The sequence below is a fragment of the Leptopilina heterotoma genome, unplaced genomic scaffold (genome assembly GCF_015476425.1).
Source record: "Leptopilina heterotoma isolate Lh14 unplaced genomic scaffold, ASM1547642v1 Lhet_167, whole genome shotgun sequence".
In the NCBI taxonomy this organism is placed as follows: Eukaryota; Metazoa; Arthropoda; class Insecta; order Hymenoptera; family Figitidae; genus Leptopilina; species Leptopilina heterotoma.
The window spans coordinates 1,401,056-1,426,700 of record NW_025110883.1 but is presented as its reverse complement, the minus strand read 5'-3'; the positions used below and the strand labels follow the sequence as shown (position 1 = coordinate 1,426,700).

Here is a 25,645-nt window from a genome sequence, read left to right as displayed (position 1 = left end):
TAACAGGCTCGAAGGTAGGACTTGGATTTTGCCTTTAGATTTACTAAACATTACTGAAGTTAGTAAAGTAACTTTCAGTGTTTTATATAGTAAAACTTAAGCTCTGGAAATAAATTTTAGTAAACGGAAGTAAACTTTACTTTGGACGTATAGTAAAATTTACTCCAAAAATGATTGATAGAATAAAAAAAATTGATAAAAAAGGGTAGAACTTTCAGGCAGTTTAACTTTTTCTACAAAAATTGTAAAGTAACTTTTACTATTTCTGATTCTAGTAGTTTTTTCAAAGTGCTAACGATTTTAAGTTATATTGATTCGAACCTATCAATTTTTAGTTAATGGCGCAATCAATTAAAAGTTCCGATAATTAAAAGTTTCAATAACTATGAGTTCCAGTAACTAAAAAGTAAAAATTGTTATAGTTTACAATAATTACAACTACAATTGTACAAATAATTGAAACTTTGATTTTTCTATTATTAAAATAATAAAAATTTCAAAACAAAATAATTTTGATAGTATCATTAGTCAATAATTGGAGATAGTTCAAGAATTATTAGTATTGCCTCTGATGATTATTCAAAGCAGATGAATAGAATATTATATTTATAAAGTTACATAATACTGTTGACCTGATCGTCTTTAATGAAAGCCAAAATTACGCACACGTGAATTGATTGCAGTTTTTAGTGTTTCTGTCAACTGAAAATGATTCTTTGAATTATAATTAGAAAGTTTGGCTTAGATACCAAACGTTATTTACTGCACAGTATATATACGCAAGTTCGACGACCTTTCATGGAAGAAAGAGACGTGAATCGAACCGCTTCGCTGGAAGCTCGCGTTCTCCAGAGAACACCAAAAGATTATAATGGCAAGGAACTTGAAAAGTTGTTTAGGAATTTTGTCAAAATAGAAAATTCGTTCAAGTTCAAATATTTTGTTTTTGCTAAATTCTATTAGCATTCGGTTATTTTTAGATTTTTCGGAAAAATATTCTTTTACTTTCTTTCTTTCTTTCGTTTACAAGAATTCAATATTTTTGAGATAGGTAGGAATATATTTGAATTTTTAAAAATAATACTGTAATTAAATACTGTATACCAGAAGTAATTATTTTTATTTTAATTACTAAATTTTTATTACTTTATTTTCAATTACTTTCTACAGAATTTTTCAAGTACTCTTTGTAATTATAGCATTAAACTTTTGGAAATTTATTTCTATCAAAATTGATTATGCAGGAGAATATTTGATAGTCAGAATATTTGATAGCCTAAAAGGATTTTGGTAATTAATAATACGAAAATTTCTTTTTCTTTTTGATTGTATTCTTCGATAAAAAAACTGATATATTAAAATACTGAAGCTTTTGACAGGTGGACAATTAATTTAGTTTGACAATTATCGCAACCTGCTCTCCTCTCACTAATAATTGTGGCACGTGCCTTTCCAATGTTTCCGTTTTCTTCGTCGTTTTTTGTACTATCACTTTTGGAACACTTTCGTCTTTTTCCACTTCTTCATTCGCCGAACCTGTAACAAAAAAATAAGACGAATTAACTAATTAAAAAGCTAATTAACGAAAAGAAAAATAATTCAAAATTAAAATAATTTACGAAGGGAAATAATTACAAAAGAAGTAGATATTCTTCTTGAAAGAAGGGATCATTTTTCATGTATAAATAGGAAAAATATTTAATATTGCCTCGTTATAGAATAAAGTGTAGAAAGGAATAAAATTTGGCATTAATTTATGTTTGGGAAAATTTTTCTTCTTCTTTTTTTTGACACTTTTGTTTACATATGATGGAAAGGATTTTTATAGGGTGAAAGGGGAAATATTGAGAGGGCGAAAAAAGAGGTCTTTGACCGCTTTTGGGGGTTGTTGAAGAAGTGAAAAAAAGTCGAAGAAGAAGAAGAAAGAGGAGGTGTAGGACACGTGTAGTACTAACAATCGATCCTGAGCTTCTCTTCAAGGTCGGTGGTTTGCCTCTGTCGACAGCGAATCAACGACCTCTCAGCCCCCGGAACTCAAAGTGCGTCACTAGGACAGCTATCCCTGAACTCCCCACGAACAAGAGCGCTCAAAATACCCTCTTTCTTTCAACACACACGCACAAATACAAACTCAAATGTATATATAGAGATTCACACACCAAGAAGCCATTCAGAGATGGAAAACTGTCGTATCCACTCTAGATCTTATCCTTTTGCAACTTCAAAAGCAGGTCAGGCTTCCAGACAATATTCTCCAGTGTCAAACTTTTTTTTTGAGCTTATTTCAAATTTTTGTTGGGTTCAATTTATTTTCGAGGTCTTTTTTCGTTTAACTATAAATTATTCGCGTTTTTAGAGAGTTGGAAATTTTTGTTTTTTTCTCGATAGTCTTCATCGACTGTAGTTTTAACTACCGTGACTCTTAGACAAATGTACAATTTATTATCATGATTCTAAGTCTACTTTAGTCTACTTTTTTTAGTCCATGAAATTTTCGTTATTTTAACCCTCGCAGGTTTAATTATCGTAACTTATAATGAACGGCAGTTTTAGTTATTGTAACTCATAGTCGATTACATTATTTATTGTAACTGCAAATTCTTGAGCTTTAAATTTAGAGTTGAATCAATAGTTACGGTTACTGTGATTTATGTCCATCAATAATAATTATTGATTATAATAAAATGAAAATAATTATTACTATTCATATAATTCTACAACTGACTGTAAATTTTAACTTTGAGTGTTAAAAATTATTCTCTCCCAAGAAAGGTACCTACAAAATTTAAGGTTATGTTTTTAATTGTCAAAGTAAAAATACAGAAAAAGAGTCAATTACTATTAAAAATGATTGATGTTCAAGCATTCTACATCCAAAATATTCAATAAAATCTGGTTTCAAATTTATATAAATAAAAATTAACTTTTAATCAAGATGAATCTAACACAAACATAACCTATAATTTGAATCAAATAAATTTTTTTCCAGTGTACGTAAAATAATTGAAACTAACAGGGTTAAAATTATGACTTATAAATTATTTAATGAATAATTTTTAAAATTTTCATAAACACTAAATTGATAGAAGAATTTTAGTTAAAAATACTAAAAAAATTGAATTTTCGAAAAGTTACAAATGATTCCAGAAATTCAATTATTTTCAAAAGTTATAAAAATTCTTCACAGAATTTCAATTATGTTCAAAATATTTTGAAAATTTCTCGTCAAAATTTCAATTATCTTTATAAATAATAAAATTTTTCTTCGAAATTCAATTATTTTAGAAAAATTTTAATAAAATTCTGGGGAAAATGTTAATTATTTTCATAAAAAAATCTCATCGCAGGATTTTAATTATTTTTGATACAATATTTTAATCGAATTCCTCTAAATATGTAATTATTCTTAAAAACTTTATTAAAATTTGTCAAAAGAATTCAATTATTTAAAAATTTGTTGATAAAATTCTTTATGAGATAATTTTATTACATTCTTTGTAAATAATTGAATTCTTTTGAGAAATTTTACTACTTTTAAAAATAATTGAATTCTTGCGAAGAATTTTATTAGGATTTTTGTAAATAATTAAATATTTTTTGAAAAATTTTATGGTAATTTAAATTCTAATTCTACAATAAAATTGTAGAAATGTCAGGAAAAAGTCAGGAAAAAAAATTAAATATTTGTGGCAGTTTGAGTATTATTTGAGACTATACTTTGAACTCTAAAGTTCCTACTTTGTACCGAAGAATTTTCTAAAATGTCTACACTAATAATAAGAATATTATTAATAATACATAATTTCAAGTTGTTTCCTAGAAGAAAGTAATTATATATTTGCAATCCTAGTCTGTATTTATATAAATGCATACGTGTGTGTGTTGTGTGTAATTGGAGATGACTTTTTTTCGCAACGTTTAAAGAGCAATGGAACGAGTGTAGCCGGAAATAAAAAAGTGAGTGCGAAAGATCGGGGTTGGAAAAGAGTGGAAAAAGAAAGCCACGTGGATCTTGTATCGAACGTGAAACCATTACGTAGTCAAGGTCGGTCCTTGCCCTTTGGTTCGAAAGACCCTTAAGGCACTTTTCGTAATATTACACCCTTTTGCCACGCGTCCCTTTTTTCTGTCTTTGTAAATACGGGGAAAATTATTTATTCTTTCTTCTTTTTTTTGTTTGTTTGTTAAAATTACGGGGGAAAAAATTGTTGCCTGCGATTAAATACTTAGTCAAAATTCGTTTTCAATTATTCAATCAGATATTCGATATAATTAAATTTTTTTCTTGGGAAAATAAAATATAATAAATATAATATAAAGATTGGAATCGTAATAATAGATATTAAACAATTATTTATTTTTGATAACTATTGTTGATTATATTTATTAATTATTTAATATAATAATAATTTTAGTAGAAATAGAATAGTAGAATAGTTTTTAGTAATAAAATAATAATTAATAATTATGAATTCATTTTGGTCGAAGTGGAAAGATTTGAAAAAAAGGATTTGCTATTAAGTAAAGTTGGTGGAAAATATAAGTGATATACTTTTTTATGCGGGGAACATAATAGTTTAGAATTGTTTTTCTTTTTTTTGTTCGGCTTCAACTCGTCCCTTTAGTTTGTGGTTTGTCCTGCGTCTGGAACGAAGCGGCGTGTAGGATTATGACAAGAAATAAACGAAATCGGACCCCCGTTTTGTCGACGACACCGTTTTCAAGTAGAGCGTACGAGCGTGTTATATGAGTCAAGGTCGGACCTTGCGGTGCTCTTAACAGGCCTTTTAAAAGGCGTTACAGTAGATTATCAACGGATAATTGACTTACCGATTTTTTGGCTTACACACACGCACTGTGTACATATTTAAATAAAATTCTTCACTTTTAAGAGACGTTCTCAGTAATTGAATTTCTCTTTCAGGGTTGACACGCTTTTGCTCTTTTCAAATTCCCTCACTTTTCCAGGTTGAAAAACACAATTTTTCCAGGTTTTTAAAACGAAAATTATTCGAAATATCAATAACTTTATTTTTTAATAAATATTTAATTATTTTTTTATAGAGAAATTAACATATTCAAAAATTTGAATTTCAATAAAAAAAGTATTATTATAAAACTTGTTACTTTGTTACTATAACTTCTTCAAAAATTATTTTCATCATTACGATTATTCATTTTTAGAATTTTCAACTAAAATTCTTCAATTTGTTCTTAGTAATTTTTGAAAAAGTTCTTTGTGAATTTTCAAATTCTTTTGTTTACAATTTAATTTTACGAAATTTCGATTATTCTGACATTCTTCAATTAAATATATTAGAAATAAACAATTTCAAATAATTAAAAAAACTTCCATTCAACTTATTGAGAAAAATTAATTGTATTGAATTCTTAATTAAAAGTATGAAAAGTTTAAATTTTCAAAGATTTTAATTTGAAATTCATTTTTAAATCAATATTTATTAGAAAATTCCATGAGAATTCAATTATTTAACAAAAAAATAAATATTTTATTAAACAATTTTTAAGAATAATTTCATTTCTTGAGAAATTTGATGAAAATTATATTAAAAATAATTAAAATTCTGCCAAGAATTTTATTGAAATTTTTGAAAATAATTGAATTTCGGAGAAAAATTTTATTATTTGTAAAGATAATTGCAGTTTTGACGAGAATGTTTGTAAATTTTTTAACATAATTGAATTTCTTGCGAAGAATTGTATAACTTTTGAAAATAATTTAATTCTTGAGACGAATTTTATTATTTTTATATTATATTATTTTTTAATTCATAAAAATAATTGAAATTCGGGGAAGAATTTTATTATTTATAAAAATAATTGAATACTTGGAAAGAACTTTGTTAAATCTTTTTAAATAATTGATATTTTTCGAAAAATTTTATGAAATTTTGTATTTTAAATAATTGAATTCTCGTGAAAATTTTATTACTTATGAAAATAATTGAATTATTTTAAAGAAATTTATTAATAATTTTGTAAATAATTGAATTCTCTTGACAAATTCGAATAAATTTTTTAAGAATAATTTCGTTTCTTGAGAAATTTGATGAAAATTGTATCAAAAATAATTGAAATTTTGCCAAGAATTTTATTAAAATTTTTGAAAATAATTGAATTTCTTTGATAAATTTTAATAAAGTTTTTAAGAATATTTACATTTTTCGTGGAATTCCATTAAAATTGTATAAAAAATAATTGAAACTCATCATTTGTTTTTATGATTTATGAAATTAATTGAATCCCTGCGTAAAAAATGTTATTATTCATGAAAATAATTGAATAATAATTTATTAAAATAATTTGTAAATATTTGAATTCCTGTGAATTTTTTATTATTTATAAAAATAAAGAAATGTTTGCGAGGAATTTTGTTAAAATTTTGTTTAACTAATTGAATTCTTTTAGGAATTTTTATTAAAATAGTAGATATTAAAAATCATTGAATTGAGGAAAGTTTTTGAAAATAATTGTCAAAATAAGTTTCAACCCTGTCTTAACTTGAAATTAAATTAATTAAATCAAATTTTTCTTCGCTTTAATCGAAAATATAAATTGTCTTTGAATAATTAACAATAAAATAAATAATTAATAATAAGGCCCTCGTATTTTTCTATTACTTTAATTAGGGCCACGCTGTTGTCAAATAGCAACGACTTGATACCAAAAATGTGGATCAAATAATAAACTGATCCAAATTTTTGGTATCAATTTGATCCACATTGGCATCAATTTGATAGTTTCAAGAAAACTGAGGCCCTATTTTTCATTTTAATTAAAACAAATTTGGTGAATTTAAAAATAAAATAAAATATTCCTCTCTATTTGGTTAATGAAAACAAACTCTAAACGAGAATAATGAAACAAAATTTTTAATGCTGAAGCGTTTCTTTGAAAAGTGATAAAATTTATTTGACGAAAAGATTGGAAATATATGTATATAAAATAAAAATTCGACCTTGTCGTTGAGGCCAAACTGAAACTGACAGATTTATAGTTTTTTCAAGTTTTTTTTCCCTTTTTTTGACGTCATTATGTAGTTTCCTCGAGGATGCGTGAGTACGATATACGATATATATGTACGAGACTTCGAAACAAACGTTCGATCATGACTCGCGGACGAGAGCATGTGTTTCATTGACGCGTACTAGGAGTAGGAGTCATTCATGGTCAGACAATCGTAGGTAGAACGGGAAATTTATTTCGTATCGGGCGACGCAAAACTATATAATCGTGTGGAATATATATACACATATATACATAATCGATCCAATCATCTATTTCGCACCTTCCATTACTCTTTTTTTTCCTTCTTACTTTCCTTCCCCCCTTTATATACAATCTCTCTCTCTCTCACTCACTCTCTCGAAAAACCTTCACGCAATCAGCACAAACCTGCATAAAATATGTGTCATCAGAACCAATGATAAAACTTGTCAGACACGAGAGGCTAATTGTTATATGCTTTATCGTTATCTCTTTTTTTAATAATTCAATTTTTAAGTTAATTCTCCTAATGATTCTCTTAATACAGTCAAAAGAAAATTGGGTCTTATTTTAAGCCAACAAGGCAGTCTTAAATTTGCAACATTTTCAGGCCTCGGATATTATGACTTTTTTCCACTATTTTAAAAAAAATGCGTGTTTTTTCGACTTATTTTCAAAAATTGAGACTTTCGCTCTTTCTTCCAACACTGAAAAAAAAATTTATTTGATTCAATTAACTAACTATTTGACTTATCAATTAAATATTTACTTGAATCAAATAGCATTTATTGGAGTTAATTGAATGGTATTTGAACCAATAATTTCAGTATTTCACTGCAAAAATAAGTGTCTTATTTGATATATTAAAATAAGATGTAAGATGGAAAAATTGTATCTTACATCTTAAAATAAGATGTTTTCTAAAGTATCTTACTGATTTTTAAGATGTTTTATACGTCTTAGATATAATTTCTTCTATCTTAAAAAAGTAAGATACTTCTGTAAGTTTTTTAAAGTATCTTAAATTAAGATGTTTCTGTCTCAACAAGATGTTTAGCGATAAGATACTTGTGAATTGTAAGATGCGAAAAAAATTTAAGTTACTAAAAACTAAGATGCATAAAATGTCTTACATATAAGCCAATAGTTAACCTCAAAACTTTTTTCCCAAAAAATATGCTGAAAATATGTACGAAGATGCTTTTAGTATCTTAAATTAAGATATTTTAAATGACTAAAAAGTGACTACAATAACATCTTGGAAATGACTACCAAAACATCTTAAATAAGATACTTCTTTTTGCAGTGTTCAAGCAAATTTGTACTGAACCATTTAATTGTCTCTAATAAATATTATTTGATTGAAACCACATTTTTAGTATAAAATGCAATTTATTTTGATTTTTATAGTGTAAAAAGTATAAATAGACAAGTCTTGAAAAAATTATTTTTGAATGATTTTTCTAATTAAATTTTTAAAATATACAATTAAAAAATTTTTCAATAACTGAAATTTTGTAAAATTTAACTGAAAATAATTGATTTTTTCAAGTATTTTATTACCAGTTTTAAAAGAAAACTTTTGAGGAGTTTTAATTGCAAATTTTGAAAATAATTGAATTCTCAAAAATTTCAATGAAAAATCTTCAAGTGTAAATTAATGAAAATTACAGAAAATTAAGTTCTAAAAATTATATTAAAATATTTTTGAAAAGAGTAATTTTTTCCTTGTAATTTTTTAAAATTTAATTATTTTGAATAATTTCAATTTCAAAAGCAAATAATAAATATTGAAATATTTATTTAACAAAATTATTCAAGTTTTGAAAAATTGAATTTAGAAATCAGTGAATGGGGAAAATCAAATGCAGTAATTTTTACTACAGTCGACTAAAAATTTCAATAATTTAAACTTTGCTATTCATAATATTTCACATTTTGTTGCAATAATTAATTTTTAAATTATGTCAAAATTTTTTCCCTAGATTTAGAGTTGGAAAATAATTGAAACACATTTATTTTATAAGTTTCAAGAGTTTGGGAAAATTTTCGTTCACTAGTTAGATTAATTATCTTTTGTGATTTTGTAAAAAAAAAAAATTTTATCAGTGAAAAAAAAGTTGTTTGTAGTCAAGGAAAAAAATTAGTGATTCTGTACAACGTGGCGCGTTTTGAGTGTGTTGTAAAACGGTATAATCTCACAGCCACGAGCGAGTGCATCAGGTGTTTCGAGGTCAAACGTTTACCCAGGTGCGATTTTTTGGTCGGCCCATAGTTGGGCCAACTTTTACAAAGTCGGTCCAACTTCTCGTGCCAGAGGTTGGGCCAACCATACAGATGATAACGGCGACCGTCTAATGGCGACGATGGTTGGCCCGACAACTCATAAGGAAGTTGGCCCAACTTACAATGCATATGTTGTGCCAACTATACATTTCAATGGTTGGTCCAAAGACTGACGCCAAAGTTGGCACAACTTTAGATGCGTAAGTTGGGCCAACCACAATTTTCAAAGTTTGGCCAACTTCAACAGCCAAAGGTAAAAAATTATTAAAAAACTACATTATTTAAACAATTAACACGTTATTATTAGCGGGAACATCAGATATAACCTTTACCTATTATTATTAAACACAATCTCATACATACATTTTCGAAAATATCTAACGCTCGCTGGGATCGAACCCCTAACCTAACGCACCGAAGACTTATACACTGACCACTACGCTACGCTCACATGGGAGTGCATAACGCAAAATGTATATTTAAGCTGCAACAGTCGGGCCAACCGTGGCCCAGAGTTCGGCCAACCAAGAAAGTTTAAGTCATTTAAACCGCATTTGACAAAGTTTTGCCAACCGTTGGGCCAACCGTGGCCCAGAGTTCGGCCAACCAAGAAAAATCAAGTCAATTAAACTGCGTTTTACAAAGTTTTGCCCACCGTCGGGCCAACCGTGGCCCAAAGTTCGGCCGACCAAGAAAGTTTAAGTCAATGAAACTGCGTTTCTAGAGTTTTGCCCACCGTCGGGCCAACCGTGGCTCAAAGTTCGGCCAACCAAGAAAGTTTAAGTCATTTAAACCGCATTTGACAAAGTTTTGCCAACCGTTGGGCCAACCGTGGCCCAGAGTTCGGCCAACCAAGAAAGTTTAAGTCAATTAAACTGTGTTTCACATAGTTTTGCCAACCGTTGGGCCAACCGTGGCCCAGAGTTCGGCCAACCAAGAAAAATCAAGTCAATTAAACTGCGTTTCACAAAGTTTTGCCCACCGTCGGGCCAACCGTGGCCCAAAGTTCGGCCGACCAAGAAAGTTTAAGTCAATGAAACTGCGTTTCTTGAGTTTTGCCCACCGTCGGGCCAACCGTGGCTCAAAGTTCGGCCAACCAAGAAAGTTTAAGTCATTTAAACCGCATTTGACAAAGTTTTGCCAACCGTTGGGCCAACCGTGGCCCAGAGTTCGGCCAACCAAGAAAGTTTAAGTCAATTAAACTGTGTTTCACATAGTTTTGCCAACCGTCGGGCCAACCGTGGCCCAGAGTTCGGCCAACCGAAACTGAAAGTCTTTTAAACTACGTTTGGATAAGTTGTGCCAACCTTTGTCGCCAAAGTTGGCCCGACGGTTGGTTAAACTCTGCATTTAATGGTTGGCTTGCAAAGTCGGGCCAACTGTGGGCACAAGTACTTGCCAAAGTTGGGCAAACTCTGGCAACCAAAACTTTGCTTGCCAAAGTTAGGCCAACCTTGGGCCAACCTTCAAACTCTGGCGGCCAACCTAAATTCGCACCTGGGTAATACAAATTATATGTCTACACTAAAGTCTCTCCGCTAAATTGACATTGAAATTGACATCGATTGCGGCAAAAGTTATAACAGTTGAAAGTGACAAATATTTCAACATCGTTTTTATCGTCATTTTGATGCGATGAGTTTTGGAGGAAATAAAAAGTTGAGTAAGAGAAAGAAAAGTAGATTAGTTCGTTTAGATTTTGATATCGATTGTAAAATCGATATCGAAATCTAAACAAACTAGTAAAGAGAGAGGGAGTACATTTTTTTCGAGAGTAAAATTACAGTCTTTTTTTTCGAAAAAGAAGAATTTACACAAGAATTTGCTAAAGAAAAAATTGTGAGATGTAAATTTAGTAGCGCGATGATTTGATGACCTAATCAAACTTGTTTGTCACGTCTATATCGATCTACGTTCCAAAAATAAATTTCCGCGACTAATGCTCGTAATTAGATTCACAACTAAATAATTTTACGCAGTCTCTAATTGATTTGACACTGACAGTAAAGTTAATATCGAAATGTCGAAGGTTACAATGTTTTATGATTAATAATTATTTTTGCTGTTTCTAGGTAAACGCGATTAGCATTCCAACGCCTCGTTATATTTGATTATTAGACATTGTGTGCGGTGAATTTATATTTACATTTTTTTCTCGCGTATTTCTCGCGTCTTGTTTGTATTGGTGTGTCTTTATGACAAAACCGTTAGAATCAAAGAATCATTAACAATTCTCTATTCTTGTTTTATACGTTAGACGAGGTTATTTATTTATTTTGTTTTTTTTGCTCAGAAAACGAGAAAAAGAAAGCGTGTTAAAAAAATGTGAGTAAATATAAATTAGTAATGGACAATTAATTTTTATCAAAATATATTATCAGTGGCTTTTTTTTGAAAAAATGCTTCAATGCGAAATTGAATGTCGGTGGAAAAAATGTTTAAGGTCTCTTGCAATAATGCTCGAAGTGAAAAAAGAAGAGAAAAAAAAACAATTGAAGGTTGAATTTATGAAGACCAAATTAAGCATAAAAGTATATTGGCAAGATTTTACTGCGAGTAAAGTGATTTTTTATTTTACTGTTTTTACTTACTGATCTTTTCTTCTTTCGAAAAATATTTTTAAAAACATTTAAATGAATATATATTAAATCAGTCACGAATTCAAATTAGTAACCTCGTAATTCAAATTTGGAGTAATTGATATTATAATTCGTAATCCCTAATTCTTAATTACTAATTTTGTTTCGAGTGTATTATTAGGAACAACTAATTAATTGAATATAGGGAAAAAAATTTACCTAAAGCGGGCGCTTTTCTCTTTTTTTTCCTCGTCCACACTTCAAAGCAATCTTCTAAAGCAAGATTCCAATGCTTGTCAAATGCCACCACATAAGCCTCGATAAATCCTCGTATACCTTCTGCGTTCCTTGTGTAAACCTTTATAACATAGAAAGAAAAAATTCATTAATGATACACAATTAATTCGACTACAAAATTAAAAATTAATTAAGTGAAATTTTTTTCTTTTCGCTTCAAATTATCCAAATTGAAAGCATAGTGGTGGTTCATGGAATTTTGTACAGAATGTATATTGTATATAGAATATAATGGGGGGAAAGTATATTAAATAAATGTTTATGTATATATAATAGTTTGTCGTATATAAAGACAAGTTTGGTGCGACTTGAGAGACGCGAGCTTTCGCGTTTTCCGTGGAATGACAATAATTACATTAATTACTCGGTCGCTCTCGGGTCCCGTGAACAGGCGTTTGTTATTGTTGCTGCTGTTACGTATGCGCGAGACGAGATAGCAGAGTTATATGCGGAAGTGCAAGTCGCGAGGCAAGGCCCCCTTCAATGCCTTCCCACTGATATACACACACATTCGTAAAAATTACTTATTTCAAATACATTCATATATTTATAGAGTCACTTTATTATAATAATGTGTATATACAAGCAATCGTTAAAATTCTTTCTATCATTAGCCTTTTTTTTTACTATAATTATCAGCTTTACCATTGAGCACAATTCGTTATATATTTGAAAGTTAATGTGATCATTACAATCTTTATATGTGCAACATAAACAGTAGTTTTCGTTGTACAAAAATAATAGTTTTCGCTGGACGATAAGGATACTTTTCGCTGTACAAAAACGATACTTTAAGCTGTAGAAAAACAATACTTTAAGCAATTTTCGTTACACAAAAACAATAGTTCTTTTACACTATTGTTTTCTCTCTAAATCTGATTTGATGAATAATGAAGTAAGACGTGAGTACAAAGGGTAGAAATTGTCTATGAAGAAATGAGTATATTGAGAAGGTTGTTGGTGAATCAAAGATAGATTATTTATCATTAGAAACATATGTGCAGCATCCGGATTCCGAAAGTCGGTTGTATAGTTCGGAAAGAGTATTTTTATTAAGATGAATGGAAGGCTTTTTTTGTTTATTGTTAGCCAGGTCTCCCGATTTCAGTCAATTTTTAGAATTGGTGGGGAATTGGTCTAAACTGACGATTTTTGACGATAACGGTCGTTAGCATCATCAGAGGCTTAAAATAAGAGCTCTTCCATATCTTATCTTGATATGCTGCAAATAATACCCATACTCGCCAACAATTACTTTATTTTGCGGTTGTTCTTTTTTTGTTTTCTTTCTTTTTTATTTGTGAATATTTATAAAGAGGGGAATTGGGAATACAATGACCCTGCGAAGGATAGGAGTTGACAAAGGGCACGGCAAGGAGTATAAGTTTGAGTGTAGTTGAAAGGAAAGGTCCTCGACCTTGTCGTTGGGATATCATCAATTTTGGAAAAAGTAGCGTCGTTGGAACGCGTAATGGGTGTGTATATATATATATATATATTTATATCTGGATGTGCGAAGAGTTTGTTACCATGACTACGAGTGTTGACCCTATAATACACCTTTGAGGCGCGTCGAAGGGCTGACACGAGTCGACGAAAAGTATGTCACGCGCGTGTGCGTTCACGTGGGGTTGGTGGGTGGCGATGGACAATAAAGTGGGGCGAGTGGCATCAAGAGAACAACATCAACATTTGCGTGGGCTCCACACACTCCAAAGGTTAACTGCAAGAATTTTTTTCGACAATTTTTTGTTTGACTTTTTTTCGCGAAAAAATCGTTGTTGTACCGTTTCTCTATAAATTCTCTCTTTTCTATTTTATTTTTTTTATTGGCTAGGAGTTCTTATTCATTAATTCAGTTGTTTATTTAAGTATTTTTTTATAGTTATTTATTTAGTTAGCTTGTTATTACCACAGTTTTTCTAAGGATATCAAATTGTGACTATATTTTATTATAGTACTCAGGAAGGAATGTTTTGGGCCAAGACTTAATGTTAAACAGCAAATTTTTATCATTTTGCTTTTTTGTTTCAAATAAATTTGAATTTCGCGCCATTTTATCTTTAAGTTGCCGTCCAGATGGCATGAAAACTCTCTCACAATCGAGATGAAGTGGACGGAGAATAAGAGTCATAGATTACTATTCGTTTTAAATATATTGAAAATTACTATATTTTACGGTTATAATTTATTATGGGTACCGATTTATTATTATAATTATTATTATGAATTTAATTATAATTATTATAAATTATTCATACAATTATTGTAATATTAGTGAAAGTGAATATTTAGGCAATAGTCAATCTTGACAATTTTTCTTAAAAGAAATAATAATTTTCATACAATTGACTATTATTCTAAAGATAATTACCTTAACTTTGATTTTATTTTCCATATACACGTACAGTTCTCCAAGTGGGCCATAAGCCTTTTTCATTTTTGTCAGAATATTTCTCCCGCCTATAAATCTTTCTCTCGATCTCGAACTGCCCTGAATCATTCCTGAAAAAGAAATTTTAAATGTATTTCAGTGGACAATTTAATTAAAAATTTATAAATATCGTTTATTAATAGATAAAATTACCGAAAATTACTTAAAATAAAAAATTTTGCTTGCAGTATTTTTAACAATATTATATTTACATTTAACATTGTAACATATATTTAACATTACAGTTTGTAATTTATTTATTTAATTTATCATTCATCTCGTGCTTGATAGATTCGTGTTGTATTTATATAGAGTGAATTTTATTATATTAGTGTTTAAAGATCAATATTATAGAAGTTCAATAAATATGTTGAATGATTATGCGGCAGATATCGATCTGACAATTAACGACTATCTACGGTTCGAGTTTGATTTTTTACGGCCGCAATCACCTTAGTAATAAGAATTTATATCGTTATTTCTCATTTATTGAGAGTAATGCCGACGAATCATCATTTACTCGTCATTAATTTTCCCTTTTTACTTATTTTCCATTTTAAATGTCTGTTGGGAATTTGTAAAATTCCCCATAATTGCAAATTTTTTAATAAAAATTCACATTTAAAATTAATAAATTTTTTAACAGTTTACTATTTATTAGTGTCTTTATAAGTTGGAAAAAATTGGTTCACTTCAGGGTTATAAAAATTGTATTAACTGATAACAATTAATTTGTATTATTAATTGTTCTTATAATTGTTAAATGTTATAATGTTTCATTGACATGTAAATATATTTAATAAAAATATTGTTTACTAATAATTTTTATTTTTTCTGTTACAGGTGAGTCTGCAAACTTTGCAAATTTTTCTTCTCTTCACGTAAGTTTACAACAAAATTTTTTTCCAATTTAAAATTGGCGTGATTTTTATGAAAGGTTATAATTAGAGTTTACTTTTCCGGATATACGAATTAACCGCAGAAATTTCATTAAACAGTAGATTTAGATTTAGATTCTACTTCAAGTCGTTTTAACTTTCAGTAAAATTTACTTTACACGGTATCAAAATTGTTGCGGATCAAAATTTTGATAAGTTTTTTGTCCTTAGAAAAAATATGCTAGGATGATAGTGAAAGTACACTCCAGATCCTATGGTGGATAGATGGCAAAAGAAAGAAAAGTGAAAAAATAGAAGGCCTCGAATTGCAAAATAGAAGGTGACGGTTATAATCCAAGCCTTAAGGTATGGATGAAAGTTATCGGAGAAAGCCAATTGGCACTGTCGATCTTAAGTACGACGATCCTTCCTTTTGCGCACTAATACAATCAAAGTGTTTCCCCCTTCTCTCTCTCTCTCTAGTTGCTATTCCCCACCCCACCCCCTTTCCCTTGTGTATAATTATACAATGTGCAATTGGAAGATGAAATTGTTGGTGTGCGTGGATAGCATGTTTCTTCTTTTGCTTCTTGTTTGAAATTGTGTGCGTGCTCGTTACTTGGTTATAGACTATGTGTTCTGCACCGTATAACGCCAAGACTTTACGTAACTCGACAGCGCTTCTCTTCAGATGCAGGGACGCAACCTAACTATAGCGCCGTCTAATCGCTTTTTTCCATCATCATCATCATCATCATCATCATTATTAGTGAAACATCTTCACGTCTTTTTCACACGGAAACACGTACTTTATTAGTTTTCATTAAAATACTCTCGGTTTTTTTATTCATGGAAAGTATAATAGAAAGAGTAGACTCGAATTTGCGTACTTTTTTTTATTTTACTTTCATGTTGGGAATTTTGCCATTTGAAAACGATAGTTGAATATTAACAGCAACATTATTAATACAAACAATTATATTAAAAATAATAATATTAATAATATATGTTAATTATAATATTATTATTCAGTCTTTCTAAATTATTTTTGGTGTAACAAAGACTTAAACATCAGTGGTTTATATTGAGCGTTGATTCCCTTTATATATTTTACTTCTAAAAATAATAAACATAACCTAAAATTTGTTACTTCTTTCTTTCTCCGCAGCGGGTCACAATTGTTCTATTGAAATTAAAATTAATTAATTATTTACAATATTTGAAACCTTTTTTCTATTAACCTCCCTACGGTTAACCCCGAGTATCCTCGGGGTGTATCTTTCATTTATTTATTTAAAAAAATTAAATTCGAGAGTCATATAAATAAAACTTTTAATGTAACTTGAAGCTGAATAGTTGTATTTAATATCAAAATAAATATGAAATAATCAAAATTAATTTTAACAAAATTATAAATTTATTTCCTGCAAACTTGAAAAATGATAAAACCGTAGGAGGGTTAAAGAAACAAATTGAAAAAATAAAAATCGAAGACAAATCAGTAAGTAAATTTCTATTGAAATTAAAATAGTCGACCTACGAATAACGTGATAGTAGTTTATGGCTGTAATGATAAAAATTTAGATGCTTTTTACTTTCTTCGGGTAAATTATCTTAGAACGCTTTCTTAGCAAGATGGTACACTTCGACTTTCTGTTGGGTGTTCAATCCCCAGCGCTTAAAAGTAAACAAAAAACTTTTGGATTTTAAGTAAAAGGAGAAGAACTGTAACTTTAAAATGACCAAAGTGTTGGTAAAAAAAAATTGGCAATTTTGTGTACAGATGGAAAAAGTGATGTTTCTCCTTCGCATATTTTGTTGCATTTTAAACCATTCGAAGAGAGGAGAGGCCGTCATGTTTACGATCGAGCTTTTCAAGAGCGCGCACATTCTCTCCACTTGGAGGAGAAATTTAAAAGTTAGAAGTTAGAAAATGGAGAAGGTAGGAGTTAGAAGGATAGTTATCGTGCAGAGCGATCTTTGACTCGAGGGCCTCATCGTCTTCTCGTCCACAGTCGGTATATATATATATATATTTCTCTACACCTTGTCTCTAGATTTTCACCTTTTTTCTTCCTCTTATTTTTTTCGAATTATCCTACCAGCCTCGACACGATAACACCGCCTCGCGAACATTTACGTGCGTGGTATAAAAGAAACCGTTAGGTTTGCACTTTGCTCGTATAAGGAGGCAGAGGTGGAGAGACAAAGAGAGCAAGAGAATAGAGAATGGTGCTGTTACACTCTCAAATATGTGTGTATATGCATCTCTTGTCCTCGATTTTTAATTTCAATTCTGACTTTATTAAAAAAAATTTCTTCCGAAAAATTCTTATTCTTGTAATATTTATTTTTATTTTTCATAATTGTTTACATTTCACTTTTTCTTTTTCATGAAACTGTTATTATTTTACTTAAAGATACATGACCGAACGGTCATGCGGACTTTTAGTAAAATAATGACAGTGGTTAATTTTCAGTTGGTCTCTAATTACTTGGAACATTTTCCAAGTCCCACCGTTTTCATTTTGTCACAGTCACTTTCTTTTCGGTAAGAGCAAAGAAAATCAAGAGTAAACTCGCCATAGTGTTCGAATGAAAGTCAACAAGCCTGGATAATGATGATTTTTTTTCAAATCTGTTTATTGTATAAAAAAAAATTCAGTAAGAATTGAGACCCAAAAAATTTGTTTTGGGTCCGAATTCGGCTTACAAACAAATCTTAATTTATTGACAAATTCGAAAGTAAAAAATGATTCTTGAAACCTTTTGCCCTAAAGTAAGTCTTATTTACTGATTTTTAAACAATGAAAAAGTCAATCAATCGTTTGGAATTTTAGGGACAATTGCACTTTTCATTTTTTGGGCTTTAATTGTTTACATTGTTTACATTATTTACAAACTTTGTTTCTATTCTACAAGTCATTTGTTTAATGTTAAAAAAATAAAAATTAAAAAAAAGACTACAAGTCAGTAAAACAATAGAAATAAACGAATTGAAAGCGAAAAATTTGCTTTCATTTTTCGGATGAAATTAAGAAAAAAAAATTGTTTTTTGGAAAAAATGTCGGAGGAAAATGGGGGAGATTAAAAAGGGGCAAGAGGGGCAATACCCGTGGATGATCCCCAGGTTGAGTGGCGCTGGGTTCAACGTCCTGCCGGGCAGCGCACCCGAGCCAGGCAGGCAAGCAGCCACCAGACTTCTGCACATATACCTTGCTCTCTCTCTCTCTCTCGCTCTCTCATTGCAAACATACACATATACATTTACTTTACACGAACTAGCCATAGGTACTGTTACTTTTGCGATGTGGGCCCTTTGGCCCCCCTGTGTCCCGCCTTTCCTTATTGTCCCAACAACGTGCACAGCAAAGAAGGTGGACTATGAAGAGAAGCACACAAGAAGTTCCACCGACCTCAGAAATCGTCCACTCTCCTCAAGTATTTGCATTTTAAAATCATCCCCCTTTTTGGGGCCTTTTTCGGCCGGGTTAATTTTCTCTTTTCATTCTTTTAAATCTCTGATGAATTTTGATTTATTTCTGTAAACTATTTTAAGTATTTACGCGAAGGGGGTTATAATGAAAGATAGTAGTTTTAATCAAATTGAGACAGAAAGCGAATCATTTTGATTCGCCTTTTGTCTCAATTTGATATCCTTAGAAAAGCTGTAAATCAGTAGTTTTGATTTCTGGTAATTACAAACAGTAACTTCAATCCGCATTACTTGAAGTAATTGTAGCTTGAAAATTATGATAATTACGTAGTAATAGAAAGTTTATCACCGACGGTAGTTATACGAGCGTCTGGTTAGAATTTATCAGAAAAAAAAAATTAACAACAAATGGTAGTTGAGAATTTATAAGTTGACAAGTAGTACAAACAAGTGTTACAGGAATTGACAGTTTAAAAGATAAAGTGTAGTGAAATTGCAAATTGAAATGAAATATTATATATACGCAAGTTTACATAAAATTTAACCTCGGTTTACGAGATCTCACGAGAGTTTTTCATAAATGGATTAATTTTCAAAAAATCGATTTTTACTTATTGTGCAAAATTCATCCATATTAATTGCGTCCTGAGAAAGAGAAATCAACTCATGTGTCTCTTTGTAGAAAAACAGCGAAATAAGTTATTTATGAATTAGATACTGCGCGACAGACAGAGAGCACCTCGTTATTAACTATATAGACGGCTATATAGATTGGCGAAAGAATTCATCTGGACCGGTCTCCCTGGGGATAAAAGAAAAGAAAGAGTCGTGTCTGCGAAAGCCAAAGTGGAGTTATCGATATACCTACTCCTTGAACCAATTTCTCATGAACGGAAAATGAAAGTTGATATATCGTTTTCCAAATTTATCAATATATTTTAATTATTTCTATATTTTTGCACCAATTCAAAATTAAAAAATTGGAAAACGAGTTAAAACAACTCGAAACGCGGATTTTTATTTGAATTTAAAAAATGTATGATTATAATTATTTTAGAAGGGTATTGTAGGTAATTTGAAAGCAATGAAAGTAGGGATTATAGAATTGAAGGATAGTAATCGTGGAGAGGCAACTTTCGCAAAGCTCAAAGGGTATTTTGCGTTTGTAACTCAACATCCGTGTAAATACCATACTTGGTTCTCTTCCGTTCATCCTCTCAATTATGCGTAATTACCATAATTTTCACTATAAACGCTATTGAAGAGTATTTCCTTTCTTGTCCACTGTCCAAAAAGAATTTAACTATATATACGCTTTTTTCAATCCAAAAAAAGAAATTTTATTTTCTGCTCGTTGGTATAAAATATAAATTGAAATGAAAGACTAGGTGAAGACCTAACATTTAAAAGAAAGGGGATGCACACTTGGAACTTTGGTCATGATGTACGCACGAGAGATGCAAAGCAGACGCGCGATTCGAATAATGAAATACCCACTGAGACGATTTATTTCTGCAGCTCTCGCAACTCTCGTGTGGTCACTTATGTAATCAAACTCTCGGTATAGTTTTATTTGTTTTGTTTTTCAATTTTCCTGTTTCCCCCTTTTTGTGTATGTATCGCGAACGATGATCTTTGTATCCGCAGTTGGCAATGGTCATACCAGTCAGGAAATATACCATTTCCGGTTCACATGATCTGAGTTTTAATTTTCCTTTTTATTTGAAAAAAATTCTGCTCTCGTGAAATATTAATTTGCACATAAATTCCATTTCTGCGACACCCGGTACACACTCGATCCAATTCTGGAACCGTGATCGTGTGCTCCAACATCATCCAACACGACCTATCCCAACGTAACAGATGACTATCGAGCAATCGGTAGCGCTTCGCCCTTTCTTCTTCCTCTCCTTTTTCGTATTCTTTGCTCCTTTTTTCTTCTTTTCCTCAAACCCCCCGGTTTGTATGCAAAATAAATTTCGAAATACTAAACAGTAATTCCATTTTTTTAGTTTTAATTCACAAATCTTTTCAAACAAAAGGTTTGTTTGTTTACAGAAAGAGAAAAAAGTCACAAATTAAAAAGTGCAAACACCGTATGATTCTAATCGCGAAAAAATTGTTTCCATCTCAACAAAGAGAAAACTTGAAGGCAAGGAATTATAAATGCTGATTTCGGATTCTAATGAATGCAAAACAAAAAGGAACTCTCGTTAATGGCGTCACTTTCTAAATCATTTCCTAGTGTTAAATTAGAACAGAGTGGGGGTAAGAAAAAAGAAATTTTACCTTGAAAAGAAAATATACGAAAAAAAAAATTGTAGCATATCATCATTGGTAATAATAGAGCAAATGCATAATTTTTTTTTAGAAGGAAGTTTAAATTTTCGATCATCATATATTGAGAAAGGTTAGGAAAGAAGAAAATCAACGCGCTATAATTTCTCACGAGCAATGTTTAGATTCACACACGCGATTTACTGGAATTTCATGTGTAATTACTATGCATTCGCGCTTTTACTGCTCCTCAAGTGTAAGAATCATTAATTTCTCAGTTTACTTCATTTCCGGTTTTATAAATCGTATCACGCGATGTGCCAAAATATCAAAATTTGTTATTTTTGATGTCCTGTAATTTAAATTCATTGTTTTTCTAAGAATGGCAAAATTGAGACAAAAAATGTATCAATTTTGATATACTTAGAAAACATTTTTACTTTTTGAGCGCAAAATTCAGAAATACTTTTTATACTACTATGCGTTAGAAGTACTGAAAGTTTCAGCAGTATAAAAATTCGGTTCGAAATGTTCAGTTCGGTTTAATTTTGAATTAGTTTTTGTAAAAATTAATTTGAATCAGTAGATGATAGAGAGCGGGTTTGCTAATTAGATATAGAAAGGAGAGGAGAGGTTTTAGAATCTGCGAAATAATTCAAATTCGCGAATACTTTTACTCTTTTTGTGTGTGTTTTGTACGGTGACTTGAGGAAAGTCGAGGTCGACGTCCTAGAGCGCAACAAGTGCCGCTGGTTGCATTTCATTTCGCGCGCACTTTCGTCTTTCTTTCTCTCTCTCAGCGGCATTGCTACTAATTATTATCAAACGAAAACCGAAATTACGAAAGTCGCCACGAACTAAATAATGCATTTTGTATCGTTTATCGGAGTTTATGATCTTTTTCAAAATCTTGTTTAAGATCATTTTGTTTAGGATCCTCTTGTTAAAGCTTTTCCCAATATTGGTTGGTTGGTTGGTTGGTTGGTAAAAAGCATTTCCGAGATGTTGATTGTTGTTGGTGATTTTGAAAAAGATAGGAATAGTATTTGGATTGATGGGGGAAAAATGGGATTTTCATGTTCGGGGCCAATAAGGAACGGAGCCGCGGGTTGAGTCCGAGGTCGACGTCCGGGCGCAACAAGTGCTGTACTCCGTACTTACACCGCGAACACCCCACCCAACACACTAGCACAATGATAAATATACGAGATGTACGTGAGGAGAGCCCTCTCCTTCCCTTGCACCCCTCTTTCCATATGTCCCTCTGCGTTCCTTAATGTACGCGAGCATCGCACTCAAGTTTTCTGTTCGTGTTAGAGCCACATAAAAGATGTCAGAGAGGAATACGCTAATACAAACGCCTTTAATGTTGGTTCGTTACTTGTGTATAGCACACGTAAATATAAAACTGCACTGGGTCAGGGATCTGTGATTTATCGGCTGGCTGGTGTAATTGGCATGCGGCCAATATAGAGATATACCTTTGGGTATCAAAAGTTAACGCAATACGTAACCCTGTGTAATGTCGAAGAGACTGCCTCTCTGTGCTATAGATACACACCAAAAAGAGAAGCAAATTTTAACTGTCAATGGGGTTTTGGAAATGTTTCAAAAGGAGCAAAATATAGTCTTAAAATTTTACTCCTTTAGCTTAACGTACAACTACTTCTTCACTATCATTAAAGAACAAAATTGCGAGGGTTTAATTTTTCTTATTATCTATTACAAATAATTAGGAAGCAATTCATTTCTTTGCAATGTTAGCAATGCAACGGAAAAATCGGAACTATCTTAGGTAACCGAATTTTTAGCCGAAATTGATGAAATTTTAGAATTTGATAAGGGAAATTAAAGAGAGAATTGCGCGATGACATCGAAATGCATTTTAGGAAATCGGCATTTAGTTCAGTCAATCAGTACTTGTTGGTAAGTCAAAAAAAAAATTTTAATAATAAAATCCTTCTTTTAGTTACATTACCAGAATATTATAGTATTAGAATCGCTATAGTGTGAATTGGTCAAATGTAGGAAGAATTAAATTGATTCAAGTTGACGCATTTATACAGAGGTCAAATTCCTTGCTCTCGCGCAAGTGCGTTTCTGTATATATGTACATATATAATATATAACTTAACTCGCGGCCTTCATGATATTCATTAAATCGCAATTAAAGCATGCCAATATCAGGGCAAAAGTGTCAATAAACGTCATCTTCAGTATATTTGTTAATTGATTGCTCTTGCAGATGGTACACCGTATAAATAGATATTAGTTAATTCCTCCCCTAAAATACATTCATTTATCGAAATTTCTGTTACGTAAATTAATTAAAATCAATATATGTGACCTGGTCTATGAAAAGGGACCTTACGTGTCAAAAAATCATTTTTTACTTTTTTGTTGATTCGGATAGGGTTTGAAACGCTCTTTAAGATAGTGAAAACCAAAAAGTCATAAGTTGATTAGAAGTTTTTAAAAAAAAATTTTAAAGTCAAAAGAAACAAGAGTAAAAATACGAAAAAACTGATTTTTTGTTATTATACAAATTAAAATAACGAAGACGATAATTTTTTATTATTTAGAAAAGTTGACAGATTCTTTGACAACTGTCAACAGTTAAAATTCAAATTTGATATTATATTCGTAATCAGCGACCTCAAAAACCTTATTACTGTCTTTTTTTACAAAAAACGATTACTTTTTAGAGAAGTTGGCAGCTGTCAACTGTCAAATTGTCAATTTAACATTATATTCGTAATCAGCGGCCTTGAAAATCCTTACAAACATGTATCACTTATTTATACTTATATTGTTGCTAGTTAGAAAACTTAGATTATTTTTTCTATGTTTGGGGAGTTTGTTATTAATTTATATAAACAATTATTAAAAAAAAATTTCATTACTTGTATGTCTTTTATTTTGATACTGTGATCCACGGTGAAGAAAATAAGCCTAAATTGATTAAAAAATATTAATATTTAAAAAAGTTACAAGGCTTTTTCTAAGTTAAACTTTAACTGCTGTTTTCTCGAAAACTTGTTTTCGCACAAAATAAAGGGAAAAATATTGTCTCAAATTGAGACTATGATAATATTCATCTGATTGGTTCTTTTTGGAAAAGGGTAAAATTAAATGGAAGAGAAAATAACAATTGCATATTTATTACATTAATACCTTATAGTTAACAATTTATTATTTTAATAATTAATTAATTTTATACGAAAAAAAACATAGAGTAACTTTAACTATTTGCAAAGAAAACCCTGAACTGTTTGGAACTTCTGTCAATTTTTACTAATTTCCAGAGTAAATTTTACTACGTCCGAAGTAAATTTTACTAATCTTAATAAAATTTACTTTGAAATAGTAAAATTTGCTTCGAATGTAGTAAATTTTACTCCGAAAATAGTCACAGTTTTCTTGAAAGTATCAAAATGATACTATAGTGGATCAAATTGATGACAAAAATTTAGATCAATTTTTTATTTGACCCGCATTTTTGGTATCAATTTGTTGCAATTTGACACTTTTAAGTTAACAGTAAGTAAAAATTGCCAGAAATACGCAGAAACTCCAAAAACAATTGAGGCTTTATTATGAAAGTAGTAAAAGTTACTTTATTTGTTTTTTCCGTGTAATAATTTCTATTATTTATTATAGTAATAATTAATATTTAAAATAATTAATAATAATAGTAATAATAATAATAAAAATAATAATATTAAAAATAATAATAATAATAAAATATTTAATATTATTCCTTATGATTATTACTTATTATTAAAGTACCTATACAATAAATTATTACAAAAAGATGAAAAAAGTATTGACTATGTAAATTTTTCTTTAAACGAAATTGATTATTAAAATAAAATTACAACTTTTTTTATAAAATAAGAATCATGAATGAATATTATCATCTTTCCCTCCACAGAGATACTGTCGCAATCTCTCGGCTGTTAAGCGAATCTCCACAGATATCGACTGAACTGTGTTTATATACCTTTACATAAATGTTTGGAGTGGCATAACCTTAGAAAATCCACGTGGTAATGTTTCTGACTCACGACGTCATTTCATTTCCTCAATTTTAAATTATTGAACATTCTCAACCAATGGGATTGAGTGTTATATTTATTTTTTTGACCTTCTCCATTAATATACAATATTTGAAAAAATACTTTACCTTGATTGGGTAGAAATTTTCTCTGCATAGGCTCCCCCTCGATTTGTCCACTTTTTTTCTTCGCAGCACATCCCGCTATCACAGATTCAAATTTCACTATATTGTCATAAACCGGAGCTTTCACTGATAAGATTTTTGTTTTCTTTGAATAAAGTGCTTTAAGTGGATCGAAATTTTCACTCCGAGCGTCTAAACTCTCGTCTGATGAGGATTCATGGTCGTCCGCCATTTTTAAATACTGTCCTATGACTGAGGTGATTTCTT

General features: G+C 30.2%; 2 protein-coding genes across 6 annotated transcripts in view; one reads left to right on the top strand and one right to left on the bottom strand.

The window, feature by feature from the left end:
- Positions 1-25,645, top strand: part of LOC122499365 (ecdysone-induced protein 74EF) — a 198,775-nt gene that overhangs the window by 34,626 nt on the left and 138,504 nt on the right. Inside the window, exon 1 of one of the 5 annotated variants that reach the window (XM_043607677.1) lies at positions 15,469-15,485. The exons of the other annotated variants lie outside the window; for them this stretch is intronic. The gene's annotated coding sequence lies outside the window, so the exon portion shown is untranslated. Of the gene's footprint in view, positions 1-15,468; positions 15,486-25,645 lie in introns of those variants that run through there. 5 annotated transcript variants of the gene reach the window in all.
- On the bottom strand, positions 1,232-25,645 carry LOC122499366 (U7 snRNA-associated Sm-like protein LSm11). Its single transcript, XM_043607680.1, has 4 exons — positions 25,382-25,645; positions 14,545-14,675; positions 12,093-12,231; positions 1,232-1,536 (listed from the first exon to the last, which is right to left on the bottom strand). Exons 1-4 carry the CDS (start codon positions 25,608-25,610, stop codon positions 1,388-1,390), a joined length of 648 nt encoding a protein of 215 aa, XP_043463615.1. The 5' UTR covers positions 25,611-25,645; the 3' UTR covers positions 1,232-1,387.